We start from the raw sequence: 20,322 nt of genomic DNA, 5'->3' as shown, positions 1-20,322 counted from the left end.
AAATATTTGTCTTTTTGACCAACTCATGATGTCTTTGTAGCGTCCATCATGCAGGACCGCTGAGCATGGAGATACTTAGTTTTTGAATTATGATTTTTTATGTTTTGAATGATTAAAGGCACAGTTTGTAGATTCAGCCACCAGGGGGCTCTTCATCAAAACAATAACAACATATGACGTCGAGGCTGGCGGGGAATCATGGGAGTGATTCTCTCTGCTAGCTTAACACTGAGGTTATGTTATTAAATCGACAATTCTTTATGAATTAAAAATTTACTTTAAAGACTTCCTGCTGCTCTGGTAGATGGTGGTGTCAGAGATGGTGGGTTTGGGGGGGGGGGGGGGGGGGGGCTATTTTAGAGGACAGGGATCACATTCCCCCCCCCCTGACGCCGGCCCTGCAGAGACGAGTTCAGGGCGGATAAGCTCCGAGCGGAGAATTCTTTTTTAAAACCAGCGGAGCGACCTTGACTGGGAGCGAAGGAAGAGAGAGCCGAGGGCTCACTTCACTTCATCTCTCCGTCCGCTCGTCCTCGTCTCCCCCCGGGGGGAGAGCCCGGGGGAGACGAGGGAGAGGAAGATATGAGGAGGAGGAGGAGGAGTGTCATGGTGCCGATTGATGGGCAGGCTGCAGCTCTGGAGACTTTAAGGTTGTTAAGTTGATTCTCCACGCCGCGGGGATGAGTGAAGGTCACAAAGTGCTGCTGGATAAAAAGTGACATATCGCTGCTCACAAAGCGCTTCACACTGCAGAGACTCCTTCAGTCTGTCTCTACTGGAAGTTTCTGTCATGATAAGTGACGTCTGGCGGCCTCAGAAACTTTACAGGGAGGATTCATCTGATCACAAGCAGAGAGGAAGACGAAGTGTCTGATCCTCTCTTTAGAATATTTTCACTGAACAATCCAATCAACAAGAACAAGGATTAAAAAGTCTAAACTCTGATTTTATCATTGATTTGTGTTTAAGATGCTTTAACATGCAGGATGAGCTCAAAGGAAACGACAGTGGTCAATCAGTGTGTCACAACTGAGGCAGTAATGTTTATTTTCTGGTTTATGTTTGCCTCTGTTGACTTGGTCGTCAAAAGCCACAATCAAAAAATCTCTTTCTTTCCTAAAATATGTTTTGGAAACACAGCGACATGCCTTGCAAAGAATCATTTCTGCTGACAATGTTTTCCCTTTTTTAAATAATTACTTTGGATTTTTTTCTCCAAGTAGGACCTCAAGGAGCCACATGTGGCCCGAGAGCCTCGGGTTGAGCATCACTGTTTAGTTAGTTTTGTGTCAGAGCAGCTTTCAGAAGAAAGTATTAGCTCTCCAAAACACGAGGAACATACTGCACATTGTTTGTATTTAGAAATCTTAAATAGACACAGAAAGTTTTTTAAGGGAGAGAAAATGAAAAGCGAGCAGCAACATGCACTGCTCAGGCGTTACCCTCTGTGAGGCAGAGAGGAAGAGACGGCTTCCCAGAGCCAGAACAGCAGCTCCAGCCAGAAGAACACGGAGCTCTGCTGCAGCTAACATCACAACAACAGCAACAGAATGTCTGCAGGCAACCATTGTTCAGTCACAGAGACTCTGTTTCCCACTTACAGAGTCAGGACTGTGCAAACACATCGAGCAAAGTCTGCAGCTGAAGGAGAAAGAAAAACACTGAAGGGCAAGAAAAAACCAGCAGTTCCACAAGTGACCACTTGAGGCTGTCTGAGTGACTCAGTCTCCATAGAGCCCCGTGTTAAAATGTCAAACAGCTTAAGTAAATAACAGCCGGCTACAAAAACAGTTCAGACCTCTAGAGCTCGTTTCTCTATTCATGAAAACTCTACAGGCTGAATTAAAGGCGTAAAGTGTTGTCGATTTTGGGGGCGTGGCCTCTTTGAGTGACAGGAGGGAGCTGCTAGCTGTCTGCTAGGTGTCACCTCAGCTGATTCAGTCCCTGACCTTTGACCTCTGGGCCGTGTTTGTGCTGTTGGAGCCTGTTGGAGATTTGTTCCTGTAAATATCAGACTAATAATCTCTGAGAGTTACTGGACTAACAGACCGTCCAACAAGTCTGAGCTCCACTTTTTACAACCAGTCACATCAAAGAACTTTATTCATTTACATGTTAGCAACAGTTAGCAGCTACCTGCGTGTGTGTGCTCACTAGGGGTGGAAGTAACAGGGTAACTCACAATACCATTCAATACCCGATATTTAGCCCAAAATGACGATAACATCACTTTTCAGATTCTGAAATAATTGACATATTGCTCGACAAACACATGATGTTACATCACACTCTCTGATTAGCTGAAAACGTGCTAAACTAAAAGGTAAAGGGCAGAATTAGTGTGTTTAGTGACTATATGATTTGGTCTCTTATCATAAATCATCTTTTTTCACTGATGTCTCTCTTCTTCTTTTATCCTGCTGTAAACTTCTTAATTGGTCAACTAACTTTTGTCCATGTTCCCCTAACTCATGTCCTAATCGTCCCCGTGGTGAGACATGAAGTAGTGAGACATAACAGCAGTATGTTTTAATTAAAATATCGATAACTGACACCAGTGATTCGATTACTGTATCACATGACTCAGAAGGACGACGTACTGATATTTGGTCCCTCCCCCTAGTGCTCTTGTTAGCTCGCTCGTGGAGGCCTGTGCATAAGAGTGAGGATTGATGTTGTCCTGCAGAGGAACTGGACAGTTGGTGGAGCGCACTGATTCTGGGTAAAAATTGCAAACGCCATCTTTAATGCACCAATGACAAACTAGTGATCAAATATAGAAGTGGGTCATTTTTCACTCTGTGTGTTCTTTGTGTGTGAAACGATGCTCATATTTTTGTACTCTTACAGACGTAGGATCCTGAATGCAGCGCGGGGCTTCTACTCTTTCTGCTGCTCACATGCAGCGTGCACACACACACACTAATACAACACACACACTGAGTCTGCAGCCGGAAAACTCTTTGAATATCTGCAGCCACACGAGCAGCTCCATCCATCAATCTGTTTCTGGTTCCTCAGCTGTAAGAGAACAACAGCAGCAGAGTGTGATGGGAGACAATTAGTGAGAACACGTCAACACACACATGAGCACACACAATGATGTGCAACAGCCCTGAGGGTGTGTGTGTGTGTGTGTGTGTGTGTGTGTGTGTGTTTGCATTGTGGGGGAGGGGGCTAACATGCAGAAAACAGATGTGTGACATCTCACACGTACATGTTAACAAACACGTACACACAGCTGAGGTCGTTATTTGTTTGTGTGTGTGTGTGTGTGTGTGTGTGTGTGTGTGTGTGTGTGTGTGTGTGTGTGTGTTCAACCCTGAGTGGAGATTTTTTTTAAGTAAACATCATTGTGGTTCAGTTACTGGAGGAGAAGTAAAGTCTGAGTCGACTGCAGATTCTTCTTCATCCCTCCATCCCTCAGAGAGAGAGAGAGAGAGAGAGAGAGAGGGAGCGAGAGAGAGAGAGAGAGGGAGAGAGAGGGAGAGAGAGACAGAGAGAGAGGGCGAGAGATAGAGATAGAGAGGGAGAGAGAGAGAGACAGAGAGAGAGAGGGGGAGAGAGAGAGATAGATAGAGAGAGACAGATAGAGAGAGAGAGAGGGGGAGAGAGAGAGAGAGACAGAGAGAGAGAGAGACAGAGAGAGAGAGGGGAAGAGAGAGAGACAGAGAGAGAGACAGATAGAGAGAGAGAGAGGGGGAGAGAGAGAGAGACAGAGAGGGAGAGAGAGATAGATAGAGAGAGACAGATAGAGAGAGAGAGAGGGGGAGAGAGAGAGAGACAGAGAGAGAGAGAGAGACAGAGAGAGAGGGGAAGAGAGAGAGATATAGAGAGAGAGACAGAGAGAGAGAGAGAGAGACAGAGAGAGAGAGGGGAAGAGAGAGAGATATAGAGAGAGAGACAGATAGAGAGAGAGAGAGAGAGAGAGGGGGAGAGAGAGCGAGAGAGAGACAGAGAGAGAGAGAGAGAGAGACAGAGAGAGAGACAGAGAGAGAGAGAGAGACAGAGAGAGAGACAGAGAGAGAGAGAGAGAGAGAGAGAGAGAGGGGGGGGGGGAGGAAGTCAGTTTGTATCATGGGAGTGTGTCGGTGCAGGACAGCGAGAGGAACAGCTCGACTAAAGCGGGGAGAAAAGACGTCTCTGTTCACTTGTGTTATATAATCCGTGTTCACACTCGGAGGCTCCGTCTGAACACGTCCTGTCCTCCTCGCTGAGCGTTAAAGTCTTATTTTCTTATAAGCAAAAAACATCCGCTGCAGCTCCACAAGAACCTCAAAATACTCTTCTTCTCTAGCGGCCCTCCTCGTACACTCTGAGGTCATAACGGGAGAGCTGACCAAAACAATGCAGCTGCTCAGAGACACAAGAGAAAGTTCATTCAAAGCCTGCAAAATGCAAAAATGTGACAACATCATCTCTGAATCAAAACAAGTGCACTGGACTTCACATGTGAAGGCGACCTCAGTGTGTGACCAAAATTTGGGTCCAAACTCCAAAATTTGTCATCCACAAACATCATTCACAGCTACACACAAACACAGGCCAAAACCTTGATCAACACTTTGCTCAACTCAGGGCCTCACCAGAGACCTCTGTGGTGTGTGTGTGTGTGTGTGTGTGTGTGTGTGTGTGTGTGTGTGTGTGTGTGTGTGTCTCCTCTGAAGTCGGACCCAGACCTCCTTAATGAACAGATGAAGGTTTCTTCACATCTGATAGTTGGCTGCAGAAGTTAGTGAGTGTGATGTGATGATACAGATAGAGAGAGAAATATTCAGGGGCAGGTAAGGAGTGTGTGTGTGTGTGTGTGTGTGTGTGTGTGTGTGTGTGTGTATTTATGCATGTGTGTTAGGTTGACTGGAGCAGTAAACCAGGTGTGTTTCCAGGCGGGAGGCTCTGTGGGACACATCTGTAGGGCTCCATGTTTATATCTGTGTGTGTGTGTGTGTGTGTGTGTGTGTGAGAGAGAGAGAGTGTGTGTGTGCATGTGAGAGGATCAGGTGTTTTCAGGTTGTTTCTCACAGGTCATAGCACCTCACTTTCTAGTTTCTCACCTCTGATGTTTCATCCGTCGCTCTCTATGAAGGTTAACGTGGCAGAAGAAAAAGGCTCACAGGTTCGATGGCTGACTTTCTGCCTCACACCATCTCACCATCTCACCATCTCACCATCAACAATGAATAATACTACAGGCACATTACCTAACGAGTCGGGACGTTGTGTAGAATGGAAATAAAAACAGAATGAGCTCATTTTCAAAACATACAGACCCATGATTTGATCAAAACATAGCACAAAGACAACATACCAAATATTGAAACACTGTTTTGTTTTGAAAAATTAGACACCCTGTTTTAATTTAATGCCAACAACAAGGTGCACGGTGTCCAGGAGTTTGTGGCAACTTTCTGTGATTAAAAACAAGAAATTACAATTTTCTGAGCGCTGAGGACTTCACTTTTAGTTTCTGTTTCATTAAAACGAGGATCCATATCGTTTGATTTTTACCAGTATGGTATCAAAGCTTTAAAATCTAATAATGTGACGGCGCTGTGAAAAGAATGCAGGGCATAATTTATCGAACACGTACAGGACGGGACGGGATCAGAAAAGAGATCATTTTACCGCTTTGAACGAGGGGACACAAAAATCCTCCTTTATTTGTGTTGGGAGCAAGATGCAGTTAGCCTAGCTTAGCATGAAGAATGATATTACGGTGGATTAGCTGGCATGATAATTTGAGGTAGACCTGTCTAAATCTACCACAACATGTTCACATCTGTAGATTAAACACAACTGTCAGAACAGCTTTTAAATGACTTTATTGTGTTTTAGATTTCAGCTGCTTTGTGGTGAAATATAATCTTTCTGATGTTTGTTTCCGGAGCTGCACGGCGGGGAGTCTGATGGTACGAGCTCGATGATTTTAGATCAGGTAAGAAAACATCTTTCAAAATGAGCCCGAACAAATATAGAACAATCAGAAGCGGCTCTACGTTGTGTGCATGTGGCACGTCATGTGTCGATCATTTCAGACTAGATGGGACGACCTTGTCCTACTTGGTCATCTGCGAGCGGTGGCGCCTGAGGCGACTGCTGATTGGCTGTCAATAAGCTATTAGGACTACAGATAGATGCAGAACAGATGAGGGGGCAGAGTGGTGGAAAAGTACAGAGGGGGCGAGGACAGGGAGGAAGGACTAACTGTACAAAGTGAATATAAAGTCCAGCTAGCGCCCCCTAAAGGCGGCACTCATTATCAACCTGTAAGACAAATATAAATATTGTTTCTAACAGCTAGACTCAGGCCTAGCTTAGCATAAAGACAGGACATGTGGGGAATCACTTCCTGAGCACTGCCGATGTGCCCTTGAGCAAGGCATTGAACATTTTGTATTATTATATTTATTGTTATTAAAGCTGCCTTTTGTTGGATAAATAATGTAAGCTCTCCTACAAACGTGAAATTTTACAAGCGACTTCAGGAAATATGTACAAAAATCTAAGACTAGAAATAATATGATGGTAGAGGCTGCTGTGTAAAGAGTCCGTCAGTATTAACTCATCCATTCATAAACATTCACACGCTGATGGTAGAGGCTGCTGTGTATAGAGTCCGTCAGTATTAACTCATCCATTCATACACATTCACACACTGATGGTAGAGGCTGCTGTGTAAAGAGTCCGTCAGTATTAACTCATCCATTCATACACATTCACACACTGATGGTAGAGGCTGCTGTGTAAAGAGTCCGTCAGTATTAACTCATCCATTCATACACATTCACACACTGATGGTAGAGGCTGCTGTGTAAAGAGTCCGTCAGTATTAACTCATCCATTCATACACATTCACACACTGATGGTAGAGGCTGCTGTGTAAAGAGTCCATCAGTATTAACTCATCCATTCATACACATTCACACACTGATGGTAGAGGCTGCTGTGTAAAGAGTCCGTCAGTATTAACTCATCCATTCATACACATTCACACACTGATGGTAGAGGCTGCTGTGTAAAGAGTCCATCAGTATTAACTCATCCATTCATACACATTCACACACTGATGGTAGAGGCCACTGTGTAAAGAGTCCGTCAGTATTAACTCATCCATTCATACACATTCACACACTGATGGTAGAGGCTGCTGTGTAAAGAGTCCGTCAGTAAAGAGTCCATCAGTATTAACTCATCCATTCATACACATTCACACATTGATGGTAGAGGCCGCTGAGTAAAGAGTCCATCAGTATTAACTCATCCATTCACACATATTCACACACCGATGGTAGAGGCCGCTGTGTAAAGAGTCCATCAGTATTAACTCATCCATTCATACACATTCACACCCTGATGGTAGAGGCCGCTGAGTAAAGAGTCCGTCAGTATTAACTCATCCATTCATACACATTCAGACACTGATGGTAGAGGCTGCTGAGTAAAGAGTCCGTCAGTATTAACTCATCCATTCATACACATTCACACACTGATGGTAGAGGCCGCTGAGTAAAGAGTCCGTCAGTATTAACTCATCCATTCATACACATTCACACACTGATGGTAGAGGCCGCTGTGTAAAGAGTCCGTCAGTATTAACTCATCCATTCATACACATTCAGACACTGATCGTAGAGGCTGCTGTGTAAAGAGTCCGTCAGTATTAACTCATCCATTCATACACATTCAGACACTGATGGTAGAGGCCGCTGTGTAAAGAGTCCGTCAGTATTAACTCATCCATTCATACACACTCACACACTGATGGTAGAGGCCGCTGAGTAAAGAGTCCATCAGTATTAACTCATCCATTCATACACACTCACACACTGATGGTAGAGGCCGCTGAGTAAAGAGTCCATCAGTATTAACTCATCCATTCATATACACTCACACACTGATGGTAGAGGCCGCTGAGTAAAGAGTCCATCAGTATTAACTCATCCATTCATAAACATTCACACACTGATGGTAGAGGCCGCTGAGTAAAGAGTCCATCAGTATTAACTCATCCATTCATACACATTCACACACTGATGGTAGAGGCTGCTGTGTAAAGAGTCCATCAGTATTAACTCATCCATTCATAAACATTCACACACTGATGGTAGAGGCCGCTGAGTAAAGAGTCCATCAGTATTAACTCATCCATTCATAAACATTCACACACTGATGGTAGAGGCCGCTGAGTAAAGAGTCCATCAGTATTAACTCATCCATTCATACACCGCTAAAGAAGCAGCGGGAGGAACTTGGGGTTAAGTGTCTTGCCCGAGGACACATCGGACATGTAACTGCAGGAGCTGGGGATCAAACCCCCGACCTTCCGGTTGAGAGACACAGCCGCCCCTATTGTCCTCTGCGTTTGGACAACAAAGCTAATGTGCAGCTAACATTTTTTAAACCCATCAGTAACTGGTTTGGATATCAATACAAGTCAATATTCACTAACGTAGCGTGCAGTTGATGTGTAAACATGCTAAAGAGTAGGGAGTAAAGAGACTCCTCCCCTAACCAAATAATCGAGGTGCGTTAGTCCGACTTTGAGGAAATCCACTGAGTACGATTTCAGTTGTTTACGTTTAAAACTCCAGTTTGAGTCGGACTGACGCAATACGTTTTTACTCTAACACCATGTCGATGTACGGACTGGATCAGTGGACGTTTTTTCTAACCACCGTTAAACCGACTGTGGCGTTCACCTCTTGTGTTTTTCTAAAAAAAAATTATTCAAATGGATTTAGTGTTTTTATTTTTTATTCAGAGCGGCTCATGCTAAATGCTAAATGTGATGAATATGGACCATTATTTATGTGAGTGTTGGCGCTTTTTTGCCTTTTAAAAAGGTCATTCTGGGGAGCTTCAGCGAGTGGTCACAATAATTTATCCTGCAGCTATACAACACACACACACACACACACACACACACACACACACACACACACACACACACACACACACACACACACACACACACACACACACACACACACACACACACACACACACACACACACACACACACACACACACACACACACACACACGATGAAATACCAACAGACAAACATGCACACTGAGGCTGGTGTGATCAATGTATGTGACACTGACAAACACACAATCACTGTGAAGCTCAGCAGCCTCGAGGACATGCAGTCCTGTGGTGTTACACACACACACATACACACACCAACACACACACACACACACACACACACACATACACACACATGTGGTGCGATGGCAGGTTGCTTCAGGCCTCGGGCTAAATCCAGAAATAAAGACAATAGAACAAACAGGAGAGAGAAAAGCCAGCGTGTGTTTGTCACCTCGGGGCTGCAGGCACAGAATCTGTGCAGAGAGGAGGCTGACGGAGCGAGGCCGTGTGTGTGTGTGTGTGTGTGTGTGTGTGTGTGTATACCACTGTGTGGATTACAAACACACACTTTGACCACAATAATTAATCATATTTAACCGTGTTGCAGCAGCAGTTTAATGAGGGAACAAGCCTGTCGGTGAGGAGCTAGCTGCATTAATTGAAGCCAACAGGAACAATTTTCACATTTTTAATACGCATATTTACACGTTTATTACAGCTAATGGCGCCGGGGGAAACAAAAGGTCTGTGCTCCGAGTTTCTGGCTTTGTTTTTCTTTTTGGAGTCAGGGTCACAGATTTCCTGTTCTTCCATTCTTTGTAGCAAGTCAGGCTGATCTTAGACCAGTTTACAACTTCCCTCGTCCATCGTAGGAGACGAGTCAACAAATACCTGAGAAAGGATTCAATCTAAGACTGCATTCAAATGGATATAAGGTCGATAGCTAACACTAGCATAACTTGCCTCAACACAGTAAGCAATGTTAGCATCTTTGAAAAGTCCTAATGTTGCATTCAGCTATCCAAAGTGATGATCTGTTAGCGTACACTGTTAGCTCCTTAGCAAGTAGTCTGGTAAAGAAATCAAACGAGGCATAAAGTGATCTCCCTTGTGACTTCTGTGAGGCGATACAGGGACGATACAGTTTCAACGGAGTTAGCATGGAGACGTAGCGCTGTGTGTGTGTGCATGTCTGACTGTGTGTGTGTATGTGGAGCTCCAGCTGTGACGTGCATCTGCAACGCTGAAACACAATGTGAAGTCACAGACTGGGACACCATTATAACGCCATCGCTGAATCAATAGGAATGTACAAAGACGTGATGACGGCTGAAACCTGCAAAGCCGGTGTGGAGACAAACTGCTCGCAAAACCATAGAAGGAAACCAAAGAGAGAGACCGTCCACTCGTTTATCAGAATGGTAATCTTTTACTGATTAAAAGTAAAATGCTAAACTGGTTGGCAGCTCCCACCGCTAAATCTTCACCTGCTGCAGCCATGTCTGTACCTCCATTCAGATTTAAAGGAGACATATTCTGAATAATCCTCTTCTACAGTCTGAACATCTATCTGTGTAACCTGAGAGTCTACTGACCCACAACATGTGAAATAAACCATCCAGTCCTTTGTTTGTGGTCTGCATAAGTCTTACAACACAGAGAAAAATGCTCTGTTTCAAATGTGCTCTCCTTGTGATGTCACAGTGGGATTCTGGTAAATAAAATTCCCTCCCCTCCCCTGGTATCTCCACCCATGGACTCCACCCCCAGCCTAGAACAAAACTTTTGCTCAGGTCGGCCATTTTTTATTTTTTTTTATTCTCTCTACAGAGGAGTGATGTCTACTGGGAAAACTCAGGGGGGGGGGGTCATTACATTTAAAGAGACACACACACCAAAACGGAGCGTTCTGAGAGAGCTGGTTTATACAGGGTCACAAACCTCCTCTGGTGCTTGATTCATGTTATATTTTGAACAAAGCACAGATGTTTCATTTAGACCACAGGGGGACTGTTTGAAAAGGTGGAGGAGGGGACTGTTTGAAAAGGTGGAGGAGAGGACTGTTTGAAAAGGTGGAGGAGGAGACTGTTTGAAAAGGTGGAGGAGGGGGACTGTTTGAAAAGGTGGAGGAGAGGACTGTTTGAAAAGGTGGAGGAGGGGGACTGTTTGAAAAGGTGGAGGAGAGGACTGTTTGAAAAGGTGGAGGAGAGGACTGTTTGAAAAGGTGGAGGAGGGGACTGTTTGAAAAGGTGGAGGAGAGGACTGTTTGAAAAGGTGGAGGAGGGGACTGTTTGAAAAGGTGGAGGAGAGGACTGTTTGAAAAGGTGGAGGAGGAGACTGTTTGAAAAGGTGGAGGAGAGGACTGTTTGAAAAGGTGGAGGAGGAGACTGTTTGAAAAGGTGGAGGAGAGGACTGTTTGAAAAGGTGGAGGAGAGGACTGTTTGAAAAGGTGGAGGAGGGGGATCATATGTCCTCTTTAAGAGAAGTGGAATCACTTATTATTGGTTTTGCTGATTTGAATCGTCCCTTATGTTTTACCATCTTTGAGCGGTCTCTCGAGGAACCGCAACGTTCAAGAAATCAATAACATTCACATCATTTGATTCACTTTGACGCGTTATTTAGTCCGGATTCATTCAAATCCCTCGTCATGTCTGACAAGGTTTAGCTCTCCACATTTTGCAGTAATCTCCCGTCAGGAGAAAGTGGTGGAGTGGAGTCAGTAATCTAAGTGAGCGGTGTAATGTGGCCGCTGCACAGAGCCGACACAGTGCAGCAGACTAATTAGTGCTGATGACTGGAGCTACACGTAAAGACGAGACGAGCAGGCTGCAGATATGAGACTCTGATTAAACGTGTCTGACACGGCGAGCTGTTCGCTTGATGAGCTTGAAATATTCATCAGATAAGCATGAAAGTTTAAGAGATCCACGCTCCTGAAGCTGATCGGACGTGACTGACGGCAATGTTTTCTGACGGTTGTTTCTCTGAGCGAACATTCCGACGCTGACAGATCCACTTTACACCTTCATCCACGTCAGGACAAAAAACTCCCATCAGGACCCGTTTGAAAAGGTCAAGTCCAGGGCGCCACCCCTCTTCAGTTTTTATGGTACGCTCCACTCCTCGACTTCTCAGAGGTAAATCTTATTTCACTTTATGTCAGACATCTTTAATTACTCTCCAAAACACACATTTTATTTTGTACTTCTTCTGTCGGTCGTGGAGCCGTGTTCAGCGCCCTGAAGCTTCGACCAGCTGAGAACTACGGGTTCTAAGGGGTCGGCGGTAAAAAAAATGCTGCGTCCGATTTGCAGCTCACGTTTCTCATGAATCCATTCAAGCACAGAGTTTAAAAGATTGGAGGAAACTATGTTACACAGACAGAGGAAGGAAACTGCCTGAAGGCATCCAGGCTGCACACACTGAACACGTGCGTGCATGCGTGCATCGAGCGAGCGTGCGTTTGTGAATGGACTGAATGTCAAGTTCATACAGACTGAGTAGAGTCTCTGCTGTCTGCACTGATGGACGACCTGTCAGAGAGAGAGACCTGTGTGTGTGTGTGTGTGTGTGTGTGTGTGTGTGTGTGAACCAAACTGAACACCACAACATGGCTGATTCAAACATCGTCCGTGGTCGTACTGATGGTTAGTTTGGAAGCTTCTTAGTGTAAATGTGTGAAAGACTACGACTAAGATCAGAGCTTCAACAAACAATTCTTCCAGTCCATTAATCCATCAGATGTTTGTTCTTTAGAATTTAAGAAAATTAAGAAATCTAGAGTAACATTTCCTTCAGAAACCAAATGACATCCTCAGAGTGTCATTTATCTCAAACCAAATGATTTTCTGTTACAGACACAGAAGAGGACGATCTCTTCTCCAGAAGAGTTAATCACTTATCAAGATAGTTGTTGATTAATTAAACCGATGTCAGCGAATAAGAAGTGAAAACTAAAAGCTCTGGTATTAACATTTTATCAGAATCAGAATCAGCTTGATTGGCCAGGTGCTTAAACACACATGGAATTTTTACTTCGGTTAACTGTGCTCTCTTTGTACAAAGGTATAACATTAAATATCAACAACAAACACAAAAATAAACAACAAAAAAGACTGATATGTACAAGGCTAAATAAGATAATATAAGATAAGATCAGTTTCATTTACAAAGTGTTTACAGATCATATAAGATGATAGGAAAAACCACTGATCACTTTATAATCTGCTCTGGACGACCTCGTTGATGGAGATTGTTCAAACTACAGTGAGAGAACCTGCAGAGCAAACTGACCAATCAGAGGCCAGCGTGCAGTACGGGACTTCCTTCCTGACACCACGACGACGGCTGCTGCGGCTCGGAGCTCGTTCCCACACATCAAAATCACTGCAGACGAAGGACAGGTCACCTCAATCAGCCGGACGGTTTACAGCATGCTCAGCGCCGTGTCCACACACACACACACACACACACACACACACACACACACACACACACACACACACACACACACACACACACACACACACACACACACACACACACACACACACACACACACACACACACACACACACACACACACACACACACACAGAATCTGCCTGCCTGAGCCGTGCAGCCGCTTCCTGTCTGCGTCTCTGGTCCTGCGTTGTCCGTGCGCTCAGACCTCCAGGTGAGCAAACACGACTAATTTCTACAAATAAACAGCAGAGGTGCAGTTTGGAGCGGCTGATTGGCCGACACAGAGACATCACGCCGTCCAGATGTGGAGAGTTTAGGCCCTTGGTTAAACATTTACTTTGGGGGAAGGGGGGGGGGGGTTTAAGTGTGTGTGTGGGGGGGACGTTTAGGACGGCATCTGGACGTGGTTTCATCCTGTCAAACATCTCAGAGCGACACTGATTCACTTCAGTTTATTATCAAACCGCTTCAGAACTGATTTTGTTTAAGTCGGCCTGACGCTCACAGTGGGCGGGGCTTATCTCTTACTACAAAACTGGGTTTTTGACGAGTGAGTATTTGACAGCTACCGCGGTCAATTAGTCACAGAAATCAGAGTGTTTGTCTTTTATTAAACACACGTCACGGTCCTGATGGAAACATCATGAAGTGAAGAAGAAGTCCTCTGAACTTTAAACAGATCTCATGACGTGGATCTGAAGGAGAGAGAGACGCCAACACGTTCATGAAACCTGAATCAGTTTGAACAACCTGTTAAAGTCTGAATTTGCAAAGGTTGGTAATGAAATCTGAAATATGCTCTAAGTCACTCTGGGTCCAATAACGAGGGAGAGAAGCGCACTGTGAGAAGGACTACTGTAAGGTGTTAGGGGCGTGTCTACTGTAAGGGGTTAGGGGCGTGTCTACTGTAAGGTGTTAGGGGCGTGTCTACTGTAAGGGGTTAGGGGCGTGTCTACTGTAAGGGGGTAGGGGCGTGTCTACTGTAAGGGGTTAGGGGCGTGTCTACTGTAAGGGGGTAGGGGCGTGTCTACTGTAAGGGGGTAGGGGCGTGTCTACTGTAAGGGGTTAGGGGCGTGTCTACTGTAAGGGGTTAGGGGCGTGTCTACTGTAAGGGGTTAGGGGCGTGTCTACTGTAAGGGGGTAGGGGCGTGTCTACTGTAAGGGGTTAGGGGCGTGTCTACTGTATGGGGTTAGGGGCGTGTCTACTGTAAGGGGTTAGGGGCATGTCTACTGTATGGGGTTAGGGGCGTGTCTACTGTAAGGGGGTAGGGGCGTGTCTACTGTAAGGGGTTAGGGGCGTGTCTACTGTAAGGGGTTAGGGGCGTGTCTACTGTAAGGGGGTAGGGACGTGTCTACTGTAAGGGGTTAGGGGCGTGTCTACTGTAAGGGGTTAGGGGCGTGTCTACTGTAAGGGGTTATGGGTGTGTCTACGGTAAGGGGTTAGGGGCGTGTCTACTGTAAGGGGTTATGGGTGTGTCTACGGTAAGGGGTTAGGGGCGTGTCTACTGTAAGGGGTTAGGGGCGTGTCTACGGTAAGGGGTTAGGGGCGTGTCTACGGTAAGGGGTTAGGGGCGTGTCTACTGTAAGGGGTTAGGGGCGTGTCTACTTTAAGGGAAAGCTCTTTCACACCACAGGTCACACCTCCACATTCATACACTGGAAACGGAGCAGCAGGAGCGACTCAGGTTTAAACCCAAAGACACATCGGACATGTGGCTTCAGGAGCTGGGAATAGAACCCCCAACCTTCAGGATGAGAGATGACCGACTTCACCACTAAGCCACAGCCACCCAGAGTCCTTATTTATGAATCTGTTTTTATCTTATTTACATAAAAACAGTCCAGAAATGAGGCCGGCGGTCTGGTGACAGGAATACTTTCATTCAATGGACTTAACACAGAGGAGCAGACTGGGAAGGATGAGGGAAGAACAAGAGGAGTCGGTGGACCAGACAGTCTTTGGTCATTTTTTATTATTTTATATTTTATGTCTTCACAAGTCAAGACTTATTGAGCATAAATACAACATGACGGTTGTAGAAACATACCGAACTAAACTTCCTCTGAGGTTATAAAAAAATGTCTTAGTTTCTGAAGGAACTAAGACATCATTTGTTCATAGATTTAAAAAATGAGGCTTTTTGAGTGAACTTCATCCAAACAGCGCCCATGTTCAGCAGAGCCTCAGACTTTATAAACTTTAAGTCAAATCTGTGTGAACAGAGTTTAATGTGTTTACTCTGCTCACCTCACACACTTAACACTTTCCATAGTGTCTGTCCTTAAACAAGCTACACACACACACAGCCTCTCTGTAAGTGTGTGTGTGTCCCTCCCACACCTAAACACACACACACACACTCTGATGCAGTAAGGAGTGTTGTAGTGCTGTGAGGAATGAATGAAAGAGAAAGCAGACGGTGACCGTTGGGGTCGATTCAAACTGTGCTGGAAACGAGCCAAGACACACACACACACACACACACACACACACACACACACACACACACACACACACACACACACACACCTAACACAACTTATTTTAAAGTCAATTCTGTCACAAACTTCAGATCAGTGTTTTGCTGTACCACTGTTACATCCCTGTCTCCTCTAATAAAACTAACTCTGAATGCTATAAATCCACCTGAGGTATCAAATCAGAACACACGGCTGAGCAGAAATATTCTCCTGAATGTCTCTTCAACGTAGACACAAATGTTAAAGAGAGCAGAGGAGCTTCCTCACATGTTGGCTGATATGAAACATGCCATGAGATATGGAGAATTAAAAAAACACTTTTTTATATTAGTAATTTGAGTGTTTATTTCATGGCCTTGCGGAACAGTCCTTACATTTCACTGCACATCTGTATGAGCATGTGACAAATTAAAATCTTGAATCTTGAAAATGATCATAAAGAGAACTTCAACCTTTGTTCTTTTTTTTCAAAACTGCACTTTGAGGAAGAAGAATATTTATATGAAGCTGCAAGAGAAGGAAACTGAACAAACCAAACACAGCAGATTAGAGCAGCAACCCTAACATCAAGTCAAATCAAATCCAAACACTCAGATTCAGACTCTCATCGTCTGCTTCTTCAGCATCTCTCTTAATGTCACAAAGCTGCATAAATTAGCAGCTGGTTCAAAAACAAAGCGAGCAGTTAACCATCAGATAATCCAACAGCACGTAAACCTGACGCTGCAGCAGCAGACTCTCAGAACCAATCAGAACTCTGCAGGTAGAAACTTTTTCTCTGCTGCGCTTTTACGCACAACAAAAAAAATAAATTAGTGTTCTTACCTCGGAGGTTCTGGATCTTCACCGTCACCTCGGCGGGCTCCCGCAGGCTGCTCGCCAGGTACAGACGCCCTGAGTCCCGCTCGATCTGGACCGGAGAGTCCGCCTCAGAGATCACCTCGAAGCGGCGCTGCTCGAACCTCTGATCCGGCACCGTGAACACCATGTCCCCGACTCTGACGTGGTCCGGGACGGTCACGGTGTAGGTGAGCTCCTCGGACAGAGCCCGGGGCTTCCGCCGCGCTCTGCTAGAGCTGCCGACCTTTACGCGCAGGAACACCGGCTCACCTGTCAGCGCCACGTCCCCGCCGTCCCTCACGTACAGCCGCAGAGTCACCTGACTGACCCCGAGCAGGGACCCGACCAGCCTCACCTGCCCGGTCTGAGGAACCACGTGCAGCAGGTGAGACTCCGGTGAGGCGTAAAAAGTGACGCGTCCGTTCCTCTCTGCGTCTCCGTCCTTTGCGTCAAAACGGGCCAGCTCGGTGCCGAGCGGCGTAAGCTCGTCCACCTCGACGGTCTGGTTCCCGCCGGTGAACATCGGGATGTTGTCGTTCCGGTCTGACACTTCCACCTGGACGGCTGCCGCACTCTTCATGCAGCGCGGAGGCAGATCCACCGTCAGCTCGTACATCGCGATGAACTCCCGGTCCAAAGCTTTGGCGCAGACCAGACCCAGATGCCCCCGGTGATTCCGGTGTCCTCGGTGATGAACGAGCCTAAAATCAGACGCGTAATCCCCCTTCAGGCTGGCGTGCAGGTCCGCTCCGGGGCAGCCGCTGGGTCCGAGCGACAGCAGCACCCCGTCCACCGGCGTCCCGGCCGGGGAGTTCTCCGCTATGTGTCCGAAGAAGCGCGTAGGATGTCCGGGCAGCGCGGAGAGACTCACCGGGGAGGCATGGAGCAGTAACAGGGGGAGCAGGTGTAGGAGGAAGAGGCTGTGCGGGAGAACCGGTCCGGCTGCAGCTTTAGTCATGTTTCCATTAAAGCCGTTTCAGCTGGAAGAGTCCGCCAAAGCCACGAGATCGGATCCGGATCAGTCTTTAAAAAATATACAAAGAAAGTCCTCTAATGGAGAAACGTGCTGTGATTTGAAATCTCTAATTACCTCCTGAATCCATTTAATGAGTGAAAATTAAGAGCTTGAAGTCCATCCAGTGTGCATAAAAAGAAACAAAAACAACAATGTTCTCCTTCAGTTTAAAATAATTCAATTTTAAAAACACTTTTACACACGAGAGAAAGAATATCCGGGTCTTCTGTCACCGTGAACAGAAGTGACAGTAAAACCTCACATTCAGGCTCAATGCTCCTCAGTGCAGTTTAAACATCTCCCGGACTGATGATGCTGAGGATGAAGTGAAGTTGCTCCGGAGAGTCTCGAGCAGAGTGACGGGCTCGCGGACTCCCAGCACGCTCCATGTGGCTCCGTCAGCCCCGCCCAGCCTGGAGGAGAGGGACCAATCAGGAGGCAGGAACGGTGCAGACTGACAGGAAGGCAGAGCCCGCCCACTCTGGCATGCTGAGTCAGTTGATGGAGAGAGAGAGAGAGAGAGTGAGAGTGAGAGAGAGAGAGTGAGAGAGAGGAGTGAGAGAGAGAGACAGAGAGAGAGAGAGGGAGAGAGAGGAGTGAGAGAGAAAGACAGAGAGAGAGAGGGAGAGAGAGAGAGAGGTTAAACGTCTCCATTCATCACCCCCTTTCTGACCCCTTCTCTCTCTTTTCATATCTCAGGTGATTTACACTGAAACAGCTCAAACCTGCAGCCAGACATTCTCACATTTCCAGAACAAAACATTTACTCTCTGGAGTATGTAGCTAGATTCTCTCAAACTTACATCATATGCAAACCAGATTTATTTATATATTTATCAGTTTATTTGTCAGGGAAAATACACATCGGCATTGTGACAACTAATTAAAGTGCAACGGATGCAAAATATACTGCAGGACTTCTAGCCATGGCTCATTAGCAGACATTGTTAGCTAAATAAATGCTGACAGTGTGAATCTTCATTTAAAAAGTACAACAAAGTTAAGCAGCATTCTGTCGCTCATATCTCTGCACTTATTTTATTGCAGCAGCAACAGACTGGCAGGTTGCAAACTTTACAGAGTCCCTAAATAATGAATCATCCCCGCAGGTTTCTGAAAAAAAGAAACACACCTGGATTCAATCTGTAAACACCTAAACTGACAAGTCAAACATTTAAAGGTACAGACACAGAAACAGTCTGTTCTGAGCAGGGCTGAAATAGAGGGGTTTATAGACATGATCAAATACAGGATCAGAGTGGATTTAGAACAAGAAACTTCACACACATGTTTAGAGGAGCTCTGAGACTTATTTACACTGAAGAGGAGGAGGAGGATATGTGACCTTTAAAGGCTTTATATGTGATTTTTTGATCCAGTAGATGTCGCCCTTGAGCACCAGTATGAAACCAAAACATTGTTGTGTTAGCATGCTAATGCTAGCGATCTTTATTATGCTCGTATCGTCACACTGCATGTAAATTTACCTGAAATGAGCGTGATCTAGAAACACAGTTAAGCAGTGAGTACAGTATGTTATTCTTCTTTTCTCTAGTCCCTCAATTAAACAACTTTTATACACGAGGGGAGGAGTCAGCCGGCCGTCCCGGCGATGTAAACAAAGTGAAGATAGGACTCTGAAAACTCTGAAAACATCACAGACAGTGGGACTCGGGTGTTACACCCATTGTAGACAGTCATGACTCAGAGTTATTTTCAGAGGAGATACTTCATTTATACATTTAAGTGTGAAAAATCACATATTAAGACTTTAAAGCTGTCTCCAGAAGACAGGATGTTAATTTGTCTCTCACTTATCGCCAAAAAATGACGCTTCAACGCAGGAATAAGATTAATTTAAATCTGTCATTACATTGAGATTGAGATTACCTTCTCAGATGAAATAATTCTCATTTCATATCATTGGATATGTCACCTTTAAAGTAAAGTATCGATACTGAAACAGTAATTTGCTTTCTGAGTGTTTTAGGGTTAATTTAACAAAACAAATTGAATTAGTTTAAAAAGACTATACTCAAAGTGATTATCATTAAATGTCTTAACTTTTATTGACTACAATTGCACTCAAATGTTTTGAGTTTTTATCAACTAAAGCGAGACTGACATTTGATCAACTTTTGCCCTGTAAAGTTTGACTCAAAAGACAAAGATTAAATCTAAAATAGCTGCAAAATGAACCCTGGGGATAATCCACCTTTGAGTGAAATCAAAGACAATGAAGGAATAGTATCTCAGTTTGTTTCAGTTCTGTGATTTCATTTTAAATATGCAACAAAAACTGTCTCCAAGTTATTAGTTTCCTTCTCTCTAGCGCCCCCACTGGTGATATGCAATAACTGCAGTTATTTCTATTAAATGACAATATTCAATATTTCCATCATGAGAAATGAAAGGAATCATTAACCCAGCAGCAGGAACAATCACATCAATACACTCTGTGACACCTGAGATCAGTCAAGCATTCTCATTGGTTCACTCTATTGTTTCCACTGCACCAGTCTGTTGATCTTTAACCTTCATTGTTCACAGTGTGACACACTGCAGACTTCATACGTCTCTCTTTATGTTCTGAAATTCAAACACATTTATCATCATGAAGGTTGTAGGTGTTCATAAAGAGCTG

The 20,322-nt window shown here is 45.0% G+C and overlaps 1 protein-coding gene across 1 annotated transcript in view; it reads right to left on the bottom strand.

The window, feature by feature from the left end:
- si:dkey-22o22.2 (putative neural-cadherin 2) overlaps nucleotides 1-18,015 on the bottom strand; it is a 146,776-nt gene extending 128,761 nt beyond the window's left edge. The window contains exon 1 of the mRNA XM_061049385.1: nucleotides 16,649-18,015. Coding sequence (XP_060905368.1) covers nucleotides 16,649-17,621 — 973 coding nt within the window. The 5' untranslated portion in view covers nucleotides 17,622-18,015. The remainder of the gene's footprint in view (nucleotides 1-16,648) is intronic.
- Nucleotides 18,016-20,322: the final 2,307 nt, after the last annotated feature.

This window comes from Labrus mixtus, chromosome 11 (genome assembly GCF_963584025.1).
Source record: "Labrus mixtus chromosome 11, fLabMix1.1, whole genome shotgun sequence".
In the NCBI taxonomy this organism is placed as follows: domain Eukaryota; kingdom Metazoa; phylum Chordata; class Actinopteri; order Labriformes; family Labridae; genus Labrus; species Labrus mixtus.
This window is presented reverse-complemented; position numbering and strand designations above follow the sequence as displayed.